The 13,561-nt window shown below is 31.4% G+C and overlaps 2 protein-coding genes across 2 annotated transcripts; both read right to left on the reverse strand.

The window, feature by feature from the left end:
- Window positions 1–121: 121 nt before the first annotated feature.
- LOC145061482 (transcription factor bHLH115-like) lies at window positions 122–2,402 on the reverse strand. The gene is made up of 5 exons (XM_079008964.1): window positions 2,036–2,402; window positions 1,589–1,651; window positions 1,438–1,509; window positions 1,065–1,227; window positions 122–598 (listed from the first exon to the last, which is right to left on the reverse strand). Exons 1-5 carry the CDS (start codon window positions 2,182–2,184, stop codon window positions 338–340), a joined length of 708 nt encoding a protein of 235 aa, XP_078865090.1. The 5' UTR covers window positions 2,185–2,402; the 3' UTR covers window positions 122–337.
- Window positions 2,403–7,795: 5,393 nt separating this feature from the next.
- Window positions 7,796–10,055, reverse strand: CXXS1 (thioredoxin family protein CXXS1). Its single transcript, XM_079009796.1, has 3 exons — window positions 9,849–10,055; window positions 8,546–8,668; window positions 7,796–8,216 (listed from the first exon to the last, which is right to left on the reverse strand). Exons 1-3 carry the CDS (start codon window positions 10,017–10,019, stop codon window positions 8,064–8,066), a joined length of 447 nt encoding a protein of 148 aa, XP_078865922.1. The 5' UTR covers window positions 10,020–10,055; the 3' UTR covers window positions 7,796–8,063.
- Between the last annotated feature and the right edge of the window lie 3,506 nt (window positions 10,056–13,561).

Raw genomic sequence — 13,561 nt, forward strand, 5'->3', positions numbered from 1 at the left:
ATACTATGAAATCGAGTTCTTTAGATGATAATAATCAAACCCGCTATAAACTTTAAACACAAATTTCAAGTTAACGATACACTACATCATTGCGTTGACTCTTGGAAAAAGTCAAACCCACTGTTCAAAAATTCCAGCAAGGTCAAAATCTGGATACCTTATACCAAGAAGTCAAAATTACACTTACTACTGAGTACTGATCATGACCATGTTCGTCAATAGCTCATATACATATATAAAAGATTACACAGAATAGTTTTTTGTTTTTTTTTCACATAATTTCTTTCCAATCTGCACAGATTAAGATGGAATGGAATGGAAGAATCAATTTCTTGTATCATGCAAGTGGAGATCGAAGAACATGATCTTTGGATGTGTCGACTGCATTTGGGGAAGCAAATTGCCACATGGGAACTCCTTGGAATCCCATGAATGGCATGAACTTGTTGGGGGTGGAGACCGGGATCACAGGATGAGCTGGCGGATAGAAGGCGGTTGGTGGCCCACAATAGGTGGTGGCGGCTTTCAGTTGCTGTTCTAGTCTCTCTTTATCTGATTTTAGCTTCTGCTTTTCGTCTCTTAGTTCGTTCTTCTCAACCTTATGGATAAATGATGTTTACAAAGTCAAAAGGAATTAAATATGAAAAGAAAAAAAAAAAGGTATGGTCATATATATAATTATTATATAAGCTTTCATATTTTGTATCAACGTGTACAGAAGTACAAATCTTGAAAAGAAAAAGAAAAAAGCAAAGAAGTACGTATATCTACAATTAAATATATATTTTGAGTTTGTGGTCAAACATCCTACCATACAAAGTATGGAACAAGTTCCAAGAAACTAGAGAATCTCCAAGGTTCATAGTTTTGTATGTTGACCTCAAAAGTTAAATTATATTTTTTCTCATAAGTCATAAACAAAAGCAATGAAATCCTCACAAGTCAAAGTGTATCTTTTGTCATAAACAAATGGAATAAAATAACATCAAGTCTACATTGTTTGCATTAGAATGGACCACACTAGTAGTAACAGATAACAGATATCAGCACTCCAAAAGATTTACCTTCAACTCATTGATTTTGACAAGCAAATCCTGCGAAGAGTCTTTAAGCTTGGCCGCATCGTTCCTCAACTGAGTGACCATTCGGATTGCGTCCGCCAAAATAACGCTCTTATCCGTCTTGGGTGACCTTCCCGGGTCCAACATTTCATTCAATTCTTGAAACCTTTTCAAACCAAATTCAAAATTCAAAACATTAAGACCATATTTTTTTTCTACTTAATCCAGTAAGCTATATATAAATCTTCTCTTTCACTTAATGCTTTTTTAGAAAAAACGACACTTTCCCCTTTAAGTTCTAGTTTTTGTTTTTTTAGATTTGCCCATATTTGAAATGGACAACATATTTTTAATGGGAAGAAACTAGAAAGTGTACCTTTCATTCAGCTTATCCCTTCTCTTCTTCTCTCGGCATGCTTTTGAATCAGAGCACGATCCAGGGTGGGCCCTACATACAATAAACTCACACCGTATGTAATAATGTGTCAGGAAAAAAAGAAAATTGAAAAAGATGAAAAGAATAGTACCTCTTTCTGGACTCGTCTTCTTTGGTAGTATTTGATTTTCCTAATGAATCCACAAATTCTTTGCTGCATATGTAAAACAAGAGGGGTATGATTATTTCCACTAATTAAAAGTTTATTGTAATTGAAGCTGAAACAAACCAAAATAAACAAGAAACATGGTCTTAAATCAAGATATCTAAAGCTCAGATTAATTAGGGTCAACATAAGAACCAATAAAACAGCTTAATGATTACATTACAATCCCTACCTAACTCTAAACTCATAACTATCTGATAATCAGACTTTGATTCCGATTCTGTAAGTAAAAAAGCACATCCAAACACCCTCGTAATGAAATTAAAGTTAGCAATGTAGAAGAGCTACAGACACAAAGGGATAATACAGAATATGATCAAATAAACTGCACCCATGATGAAATTGACTGAACGAAGATTTAAGCAAACTGACCTAAGATTAGCTGAATCGGGAAATGGATTAGACGACCACTGAAAATCCGTATCGAGAGAGGGAAGTTCGCCTCCGGGAACCGGAAACTGTTCGATCAAACTGAAATCGAAGAAACAATTCGAATTATCATCCTCCTCCGGTGTAACCATTTCCTGTTTTGAGGAAACCGTAACCGGAATTTCACTATTCCGGTGGGAAAATGACCGGAGAAATCGATTACCCAAATGGGAATTTTGTGGGTTTTTGCGTTCCAAAAACGTGAAAGGAATTATAAATTGGGGAGACTTTTAGAGGGCAATATTCGGTGGGTTTGAAAAGCACATGCGAATTTGGCAATTTGGGGAAGAAAGGGGAAAATCGTGGAGATTGAGATTGTCACTGGGTGGCGGGTGTTCGTCCTAGTAACACGTAGCCATAGTATTCAGAAATGACAGAATAAACCATTTTACTATAACCTTGTTTCACATAGTACCCCACTTATTATCAAAATGACATTTTCAGTCCCACTCATTAGATTGGATCAATCTCACCATGGGCATTGTTCTCGAGTTTATTTGTGAATTTATTTGAGTTTATTTTTAAATTCAATAAATGAAAGAAAGAAATGGAGGGGATGGAAAAAATTTCTTATTTTGTGTTCCAAGTTCGAAGTAAATGAAATAAAAATTTTAAGTTTTTGTGTTCCCAAGTTAGAAAAAAAAAAAAAAAAAAAAAAAAAAACTAAGAAATTTTTCTTCTCCTCACTTTCTTCCCGAATCCATGCAATTTTTGAGGAAATTTTGGAAGGAAAATATGACTCCAAAATCTTTTTCTTCCTCGCACTTTCCTTCCATCAATTAAACTTGGGAACACGATTTTCCTTCGATATCCCTCACTTCCCCTCCATATCCATTCATTTCCGTTCTTAAGCAGAACATTTACGCATTGATAACAATTTTAATTATTTATTAAAAGTTTTAAACGTACTAACAAATTATACAACCTTCGTACCAAATTGATAGTCCACTTTTGATTTTTGAAGTCTTTTTTCTTCAACTTTTACCTTAAATATTTTTGTTTTTTATAGATAATACTTGCTGCAAAATATATGAATGGATTGCATTTTAAATGTTTTTTCATTGTTATAAGTTTTATCAAGTAATATATAACACAAATAAAACTATTTAAGGTCAAAGTTGAAGAAAAAAATTTCCAAAGTCAAAAGTGGACTATCAATTTGAGACGGATGGAGTATAACGTATGAATCGTATAAATCGACGATATTGTTTATGTTTGTTGTATTTACTAGGGTTGTGCATGGGTCGGTTTTGGACCCAAACCCAACCCTATCCATTAATGGTCGGTTTCTAGTTTTCAGAACCCAATAGGATCAGTTTCTAGTCAGTTCGGTTTATCGGGTTCTGAGGTCGGTTTTTAGGTTTCTTGGGTTCAACCCATATACTCACGAATTCTGGGTTTAAACCCATGGGTTTTAGGTTTTAACCCATTTTCTATAAACGAAACAACAAGCCAAAAACTTAAAAAAACACCAAATTGAAGTTAAATACTTCAAAAAAACATGAGTCTTACAACAAATAATTTATTACAAGTTACAACCAAAGCCCGAAATAGTCTGTTACAACCAAAACACAGTCAAGTATGGGTGGTTTCTTGGGTTGGATGGGTCGGTTTCTTGGGGCGGTTTGTCGGTTTTGAGTATGGGTTGGTTTCTCGGGTTGGATGGGTCGGTTTCTAGGTAAAAACCGAAACCGAACCCGATTTTTTGGTTTTTAAAAATATCAAACCCTAACCGTCGGTTTTGCTTCGGTTTCGGTTTTTCCGGTTCCGGTTTCGTCTGTTTTAATCGGTTTCTCAGTTTTTTGGTTTGCGTTTACTCACCCTTAGTATTTACTCTATTTGCGACTCTTTTGCATAATGAGAGGGGTTCTTTAGAATTCGTAAAAGTTTGATAAAGAAAGGAATAAAAAAGTATCATACCAAGAGACGTTTTATCGTTGATAAAACTAAAGAGACACAACAACCCTTATTGAAGGGACAAATTGATTTAGATGATGCGTACATAGTTCTAAAATCCTCCGAAAGATGTGTTTGTTATGTGAGAAATAACTGAAAGGGACTGGATTCAACTGGACGAGACTAAACAAATTCATCAGGGCTATTTCCGATGATAAATATAAGAAGGCACACGTGTCTTTTGCGTAAACAAGAGATCAAGAGTAAGTCGTTGTCCCACCTGGCCCTATATTTTTTGTAGGATAAAGAATTCAACTTTTGCAATGTTATCATAGTCTTAGTTCAATTACATCAAACACAATATAACATATTATGTCTAATGTTATCTAAGAACACGACATAAACTTCAGTAAAACAACGATATTGTTTTTGTTTGGTGTTATAAAATAAACAATGCGGAAGCAACCACAAAAAACACATAATGATATAGAGTGGAAACCCGAAAAGAAAAAAAAAACACCATGAACGGCCACTACTTATTGAACGTTTATATTATTGATAAATCTTTACGGAGAAAATAGGAAAATCATCTCGATGTTTTATTATATATATATATATATATATATATATATATATATATATATATATATATATATTTAAATATCGAGATGATTTTATATAATAATCTTACAAATAGTGAAACAAATTCAAACATGTAACAAATAGGAAACATTTCTAATAAATTGCTAACTTGAGAGCCAAGCAAAGAGTTTCAGAACATATTCAACATTTAGTGTATTTACTTTGTTTGTGATTCTTTTGCATTATCAAAGGGTTCCTTTAGAATTCATAAAAAGGTTGATAAAAAGAGGCATAAAAAAGTATCACACCAAAAGACGTTTTACATAAAATCATAGAGACATAACAACCCCCGTCGAGGGGACAAATTGCTTTAGCCGAATCATACATGGCTCTAGAAGCCTCCTAACGATGTGTTTGTTACGTGAAAAATAACTTAACGGGACCATATTAGAATGAAGTAGATTCGACTAGATATGATTAGGCAAACTTATTAGGGCTATTTATGATGATTATTAGGGCTATTTATGATGATAAAGATAAGAATGACAATCATGTTGTATGCATAAACAAGAGCCGGAGAATAAGTCATTGTCTCATTTGGCCCCACATTTTAATAGGACAAAATATTCATTTTTTTCTTTTGCATTGATATGATAGTCTCGATTCAATAACATCAAACACAATATAACTAACATATTATCTCTAATGATGTCGTACAATACAACAAAATTTTCATAAACACCGTTGCACAAGTTTTTAGTAGTTCATTTGCTTCATATATATATATATATATATATATATATATATATATATATATATATATATATATATATATATATATATATATATATATATATATATATATATATATATATATATATATATATATATATAACATGCGAGATCGACAATTTATTCAAATATATTTTAAAATTAGATTATTATGGGGTATTCGATATTGGCCTACTTCATATAAAAATCCATTCTTTCAATAACTTTGATAAAAAGTTTATGATTAGATACTTATATTCGATATTGGTCTATCTCTAATCAGATTCTGATTTAACCTATCAATGTTTTTACGCATGGAATTAGATTCTTGACGATGTGAATGTTGAAAAACAAAATACACCTAGATTATATTGTATAACCTCAAACTTGTAAAATATAGTACTTTATTTGTAACACATATTAGAAAGCGTTAGTGCCAAAATTTAACTAGTGTTTGGATGATAACAATGGTTCATCAAACTCGGACAGATTCTATACATTAAAGACTAAAATTACCCAAGCTTATTGTTTCAATTGTAGCATACATATTTTTTCGACAAAAACGAAAAACACTTTTACTAACCCTAAAATTAAAAAAGGTATGGATTGCATGATATTGTTCCGCATGTAGATCTTATATCTTCTTGTATGTGTTCAATTGCTTAGTATAGGATAGAGAGTAATTTCTTATATGTAAGGAATTTATATCTAAGATCATATAATATTATTATCTCATAACTTGAGAGATTATCAAAAGAGTGTTTACCTTCCACATTGTAAACACATTATCCTTTCAAGTTTATACAAACCAGAAAACGTTATAAAGATTTATAATTTTGTTATTTATTTACTTGTCGGTTATGCTTTAAGAAAATATTTACAAAAAGGCTATACTTGTATTCAACCTCTCCCTCATTCTACAAGTATTTTATACGTATTCGGACCTAACAAAAACATACTTACATTTTTTTACTTGCATTTTTTAGATGATAGCCACATACTTACAATTCATTGTCAATAATATTTTTATATGTACTTGAACTTTTTCAGATAATAACAACATACTTACAATCATTACCGATATAAGAACATACTTAAAATCATTACCAACAATAACAACATACTTACAAATATTTACATATAATAGCAATATGTAAAATGAAGCTTATAAGTTGCATGGTTCATATTACATATTGCTATTATAGGTAAGAAAATATAAATACATTGTTATTATAGGTAAAAAAATATATAAATACATTACACATCATGCATATAAATTATTCACTCGTGTAAATACTATGAGTTTAGTTTTTTGTGCAAAGTATACATCGAGTTAAAGAAAACAAACAATTACTTTAGACGAATCATACATAAGCTTTGCAAGCCCCTTAACTATGTGTTTGTTACGTGGGAAATAATCCAAACAAGATAGGACTAAACTAAATTGGATTCGACTTGACATGGCTACACAAACTTACAATTATTTTCGATAAAAAATACATGTCCCACCATGTTCCACTTCTTTTGGTGGGATAAAGGATTAAAAAGTTTTCATTTATATTATTCGTAGTGTCAGTTCAATATATGTCAAACACAATATAACAGCTATCTCATATGATGTCCTAAAAAATGGAGTAAATTTATGAAGACCATTGCACAAATTTTTAGTAGTTTTCATTTAAACACACTTAGGGTATGTTTGGGTTAGCTTTTTTATGTCAAAAGTGATTTTTAAGAAAAGTGCTTATTAACTTATAGTTTTTAGGAAAAGTTGGTTTTAAAAAGTGTTTGGATGCGAAAATCTGCTTTTTCAGGAGTAAAATGGTTAAAAAGCTAAAAAAACTAGGATTTTCCAGCTTTTTGAAAGCTTTATTTTTTCTCGTCCAAAAAGTTGTTTTAAAAAACGTTTTTTAAATAGACAAACACTTTTTTAGGTTATTAGCTTTTTAAAAAGCTAAAAAGCTAATAAGTTTTTTTTTTTTAAAAGCTACCCCAAACACCCACCTAATATGCTAGATGGCCAATTGGTTTAAAAAAAGTTAAAAATTAGATTCTTATATTCGACATCTTTTGGTGGGATAAAGGATTAAAATGTTTTTATTTATATTATTAGTAGGGTCAGTTCAATATATATCAAACACAATATAACAACTATCTTTTATGTTGTCCTAAAAAATTGAGTAAATTTATAAAAACCATTACACAAATTTTTAGTAGTTCTCATTTAAACACACTTAACATGCTAGATGGCCAATTGGTTTAAAAAAAGTTAAAATTTAGATTGTTATATTCGACATCGACTGATTCTTAATCATTTAAAAATTCAATCAGTAAAATTTTGATAAAAAAAGGTTTAAAATAAGATTTTGATATTCGATAATCAACCTGTTTCTCAATCAGATAAAAGCTAATCAATTCAAACAAAGAATCGATGTTTTTAGGCATGGAATACGGTTCTTAAAATGTGAATATTTACAAAATATTCACAAAAACGACATGAATTCAAATCTTACAACTTACAGAAAACATTGCTTTGACAAGATGCTTTATGTACCACTCACAAAAAGTCCAAATTGAGTGAACACAAATCAATCTCATATAAAGTCACTTCCAAACAAGAATCACAACGCACAACAAAAGTCCCCACAAACCAAGTTGAATAGCATACAAAGTGACTTGGAATGTACAAGAAACAAAGCTCATGGTACTTGTTAGAGTAGCACTAGACCACATAGGGAGTGTTGGATTGAAGAAGAGTCTCAATCCTTTTCTTGATCTCATCAGGATTTGCTCCCACTAATTTCCCAACGACTTCACCTTCTTTTATCAACAAGAATGTTGGCATTGCCTTCACCTCATATTTGCTTGCTATATCCTACAAAAAAAATATATCAAAAAACAAATATCATTCCCATCAATTTCCAATAAAGAAGATATGCTTTCAACAAATTGCATATACCACTTTTGACATATATGATTATATAGCACTATTATCAATGAAGACATTAGGTATCATTTGACTATTCACTACTTTTATGATATTTTCTGGAATATTTTAAAAGTGGAATTTAAAGACAAAGAACAAGAACCCATGTTAAGCAAATCTTTCATTTATATTCCCTATCAATTTCCCATATAATTTTATATGATTTCATCAATAATATAAAGTTATTTAAAACAAAAAAGTAAAGGCGAAAAGATTACCTTTAAATCATCAACATCAACTATAAGAAAAGTTATGTCATAGAACTCCAAGGCCAACTCTTCAAAAAAGTAGTTCATCGCCACTGATGGGATGCACCATGAAGCTGCAAAATGTGCCACAATCTACAAATGGCAACAAAAAAAAAAAAAAAAAAACGTTAAAATTTAATAAAATTTAACAATCAATTAGGATGATTAAACGTTATTTGACCTTTGAAATTTGAATCATGAAATCTCTAAATAAAATGGTAAAAGAAAGCGAAAGGTATGACTTTTTAAAAGTTATTCCATTTAACTTGAGGTTTGGAATCGGAATTCAAACTCAATTAGTGGAAAAAGTAAGGGTCCCAAATTTGAATTCCCAAAATACCCTTTGACGTTATCCTTCTTCCTTTTACACAGTTTGTAAATGTAATGAAAAAAACAGCAACGAAAGATTCAAATTTAGCTTCAAGGAGCAATACACAGCAGTTTTTTTGTTTTTTACGACACAATATATGATCTTTTTATACCGAACTTAATAAAGAAGTTCCTTCAACAAAAATTTAAAAACAAAGTTTAAAGTTTGCATACCATTAGTATTTGATTGAATAAATTCGTTGTTACTTTACTTCCAATGAAACATATTATGATCCGAAAATGGACCCTAATAAAAGATTCAACATAGATTGAAATTTACAATTAAATCAGCAACAATCAGCTGTTTTTGCTACAAAATATCATATTTTTCGATGTAAAACATAACTTAGAGTTTGATTGAATAAAATATTTTGTTACATTAATTTCAATCACCTAATCTGTAAAACCAGCAAAACCCTAATCAGAGATTAGCATTAACAGTTCAAGGAGCAACGATCAGTCATTTTGCAACAAAAAACAATTTTTTCAATGCAAAATTAACAAGAGTTGGTTCCTATAAACTAAAAAAATTAGAAAAATAGGGTATATAGAAACCCCAACTGAAAAAATGAAGCAAACATATCGTTCAAGATCTGGGATGGAGATACTTAGATAAAGCTTTTATTTTTTCAAGAAAAAATAATTTATTCACGTCAACAGTTCATGGGGATGAAGATAAAGAAAACTAATTTACAGAATTCACAGTAACAGTTCTAGGAGCTATAATCAGCTATTTTTGCGAAAGAAAACAATCTTTTCATTGTGAAATTGAACAAGAACTTATCCTCATAACCCAAAATCTGGAAGAAGAAGAAGAAAAGAAAAGTTAGGGTTTTAGGAAAAACCCCAATTGAAAGAGAAAAAGAAAAACATAATTGAAGATAACGGGTATAGAAATACTTACAGGGGTTCCATCAGACTTTGATTGTTGCAAAAGGGAATCCCATGATTCAATTGACTCAACCTTGACAACTTCTGGTTTCGGGGTTTCTAGATCGCCTTCCATCTCCGCTTCGTTTACAAAGATTCCACTGGCAATTTGATTAAGAACAATAAAGAGAGTGTGGATAAACATAGATTGGGTCCCATTTGTTTTCAAATCAACTCCACCCAATCCTTGAAGGGTTGCCACCTGGAATCTGTGGATTCTGCAGCCATCGGTTTGATCAGATACTTCGTGTATCTAGACAAGAATAATGATTTGGCAACAATTTTATTTAAAATAAAATTAAGATATTATATTTAACTTTTACATAAAATAAAATTAAGAAATTATATTTAATATCAATTTGCAATGTCGGTAGAGACCCTTCCATTTTTATTAATTATATAAATATTCTATTTTTTATTTTTTTTTATTTGTATATTTATACTTTCCCTTTCCATCCATCTATTTTTTTTTCATGTTACTTTGATCCTCTTCATTTTAAACTCATAAAATACTTTTTTCCATTTATTATTTAAATCTTTATATTAATCCTCGTAATATGTATGTAACTGTGTATGGGTATAAATTCAAAATATCAACATTCGTGTAAATTTACAACTTTTGTTTGTTAATTTTATAAAAAACATGGTGTAAATATCGATATAAATTCTATGTTTTGATGTAAATTTTTTAACGTTTTGACCTAATTTTTTTTTATGTTTTCATTCTAATTTTTATGTACGTTTCATACATTAAGTCAGGTCACGCATAATACATTTTTTATTTTTTTGAGCTTTCGTTTGTTAACTTTAAAACAAAAATCTTACTTATTTTAAGTAGATGTCAGTATATGTCACAACTAGAAATTTTTAGGTCAAACCAAACCTAAGGAATCTTGTATGTAAGTATATATATGTAACTTTGATGCAATAATGTTATTTGAAAGCCAAGAGGGCACCATTTGTATAATTAAAGATAATATACACTTGGAATTCATGTTGAATTAGGCCTTGAAAAAATCATGCAAAGCAAACAAGAATCAAATGGTTATAACATAAGAGCATGTAATTATGCAAGGATCTTGAATTCTAGAGTTTAAGGCAATCACCCTTGAGATCTATATTACTTAAAGCCGCAAACAACTTGTCTAGAAAACATAAGGATCGAAAACACATCCTAAGGGTCCACTAAGGCCGAAAACACCACAGGATAAAACCTAGGACCAAAATCAAAAAGTAAGGTCAAGCCTAGGACCGAAATCACATGTGATTTTGGTCATACTAGGGTGTTTCATAAGGGTTTGCGGCTTAGGATAAGAAAAATGTAAGGAAAGTTAACTTTAGGATGTGATAACTCACCCATTTCCAATACAATCACAGTAAACCACGTAATAACCACCAAATAACAATGCTTAAACCTCCAGTAAACCAAGCAACCATCTTATCATCTCCATCCTTTTATCAAGGACGAAAACCACTCCCTCACATATCACAATTCCATTCTACTTCCAAGCATTAAAGAGGCTTATTTCTTCAAACATTCTTCTTAGATTTGGTAAGTAAATTCGAGACTTCTTAGCATCCTTTACACTCCTATGTTTAGATCATTCCATTTACACACTTAAAATGTGTTAAAACCTTAGGATAACATTATTCTCAAAGAAGATCATCAACTCCATTTAAGTATTTAGGCTTGAAAAACTTCTCAACGCCCCTTCGAATCCACCCATCAAAACCACTCAAGGTGAGTTCATACCCCCACATTTTCAAGCTTTTTCATTTTTTTTTTTTACCGGGGGGGGGGGGGGGGGGGATACAAGCTAAAAATTTGTTTATTACATGAATATTTGTTGTTACTTCTTGATGTTGAAGTATAAACCATTATTTGTTCAAGATAAGATTATCACTACTTTTACACAACATTTGTGATAAAATAGTTTTGATATGCTAGGTTAACCAAAAACATAACTTATATTATGTTACAAACATCACCAAGAAAATATGATTGTAAAATTTCAAGGTTTTGGAAACTTTTCACCTAAAAGATAGTTTTTCTAGCAAAAATAGTTACTTTGTAGCCACTTACTATTTTGGTAGGTTTCATCCCAGATATATCAAGTTTTACTTTCATATTTTGACACTAGATAAGTAAATATCTTTATATTTATATAAATGATTATATAAATGGTCTCAACAAACACACAAGATAAACTATAATTGGTATAGTTTGGAGAGTCACAAAACTACACTTTCATTTTAGAGGAAACATTTAGTTTTCAAGGGTATATTTATTTTTTTACAAGAAAAATGAATCATAGTTCATGTAAATCTGTTGATGCTCTTGGGAAACATTCTTTCACCGTACTTTACCTAAAGTAACCCTTAAGTCTTGCATTATAATCAGGCTCTCCTGGAGGGAGAGCGAGACCGTTGGGTATAGATCTATACGGGATTGACAACCCCGCACCTCAGTCCTCAGCTGTTCGCTACAGTTAGACTGACAAGTCTAATAACTCACATAGGGATTAACAAAACGACTTGGTTTACAGAGTAACTTACACTTCATTTGTTTTACATAAAAATAAAATTACATAGTATTTCCCGATCCAGTATAACTTACATTTTTTGTCGTAGAGTTTAAGACTACATCTTACATTTAAGAAAAAATTGGATTTTCTAGAAAACTCTACGCTATCCATTACAATGAAACATTACTGATTTTATGCATACAAAAACGCTTATGAACTCACCAACTTTAATGTTGATGGTTTTCAAAATTGGTTGTGTTCTCAGGAAACCAGTGAGCAGGTATAACAAAAACATTTTTGAGGGCAGGCGTCACAACGTCATGATTCCGACTTTTCAAGTGTTTGTACTTAACTTTTGAGTAAACAAAGTCTGTAAACAATGTAAACTTGTATGAAGTCGCTCCATCCGCCCCAGTCGTTTCCGCTGTTCTGGTTTGGGGGTGTGATAGTATAAATTAGAGTTTCTTTACGTTTCGACATAAATTTTTTGTACGTTCATACATATGAGTTCGGTCGAGTATAATACGTTTTTATTGGACCGTATAAATTGGAGTTAGTTAGTTGTAGCGACCTTTTGTATTTATCTACCAACAAACGCAACAGTACATACATTTTATTAATACAATTGTCAAAAGTCAACTTATAAAACAGATTGCTCGTACCATAACACACGGGGGCAAATTACTAGGTAATCGAACATTAATAAATCTTAGTTATCATCGTACAACGAATGAGAAGGCAAACTTGCAACAAGTTGTGCTCTATTAAGAAGCTCCACCGCACCCGGCACAAGGAAACCAAACGTATATATGAAAATGGTATGAACACGTGTTGATATTCCATGCACGATTTCTCATGTTTGGTGACCTTGCATGTAGCAACTTTTAATGCAGTCTGTCCCACCATGAAACCCCGACCCTCAAGCCTACGAGAGGGGATACCCCTGTAAGGTTCACACATACGTGTTTCCCTCCAAGCCATCCAAAAATCAAAACGTCAGTCGGTCAAAACATCCATAACCATATCGTGCTTGTATTTAAACCCCGTATGTTCTATGCAGCGAATTGCATGCTCTCCAAAGGAGTCCAAAGATTCCTTAGGAGACATAGGATAGTCAAGCTTATCTACGGGGATAGCTAAAAGAAAATCTTAAACATATGAT

This window comes from Lactuca serriola, chromosome 7 (assembly GCF_051521515.1).
Source record: "Lactuca serriola cultivar US96UC23 chromosome 7, Lser_US96UC23_V15, whole genome shotgun sequence".
NCBI classification, from domain to species: domain Eukaryota; kingdom Viridiplantae; phylum Streptophyta; class Magnoliopsida; order Asterales; family Asteraceae; genus Lactuca; species Lactuca serriola.

Excerpts from the sequence above, each read along its gene's own strand:
- CXXS1 (XM_079009796.1), bottom strand. The coding sequence starts at position 10,019 with ATGTTTATCCACACTCTCTTTATTGTTCTTAATCAAATTGCCAGTGGA. Across the intron at positions 8,669-9,848 it reads CAAAGTCTGATGGAACCCCT|ATTGTGGCACATTTTGCAGC; the intron begins GTAAGTATTTCT and ends TGCCATTTGTAG. Across the intron at positions 8,217-8,545 it reads TTGATGTTGATGATTTAAAG|GATATAGCAAGCAAATATGA; the intron begins GTAATCTTTTCG and ends TTTTTTTTGTAG.
- LOC145061482 (XM_079008964.1), bottom strand. The coding sequence starts at position 2,184 with ATGGTTACACCGGAGGAGGATGATAATTCGAATTGTTTCTTCGATTTC. Across the intron at positions 1,652-2,035 it reads CCCGATTCAGCTAATCTTAG|CAAAGAATTTGTGGATTCAT; the intron begins GTCAGTTTGCTT and ends TTACATATGCAG. Across the intron at positions 1,510-1,588 it reads GAAGACGAGTCCAGAAAGAG|GGCCCACCCTGGATCGTGCT; the intron begins GTACTATTCTTT and ends TATTGTATGTAG.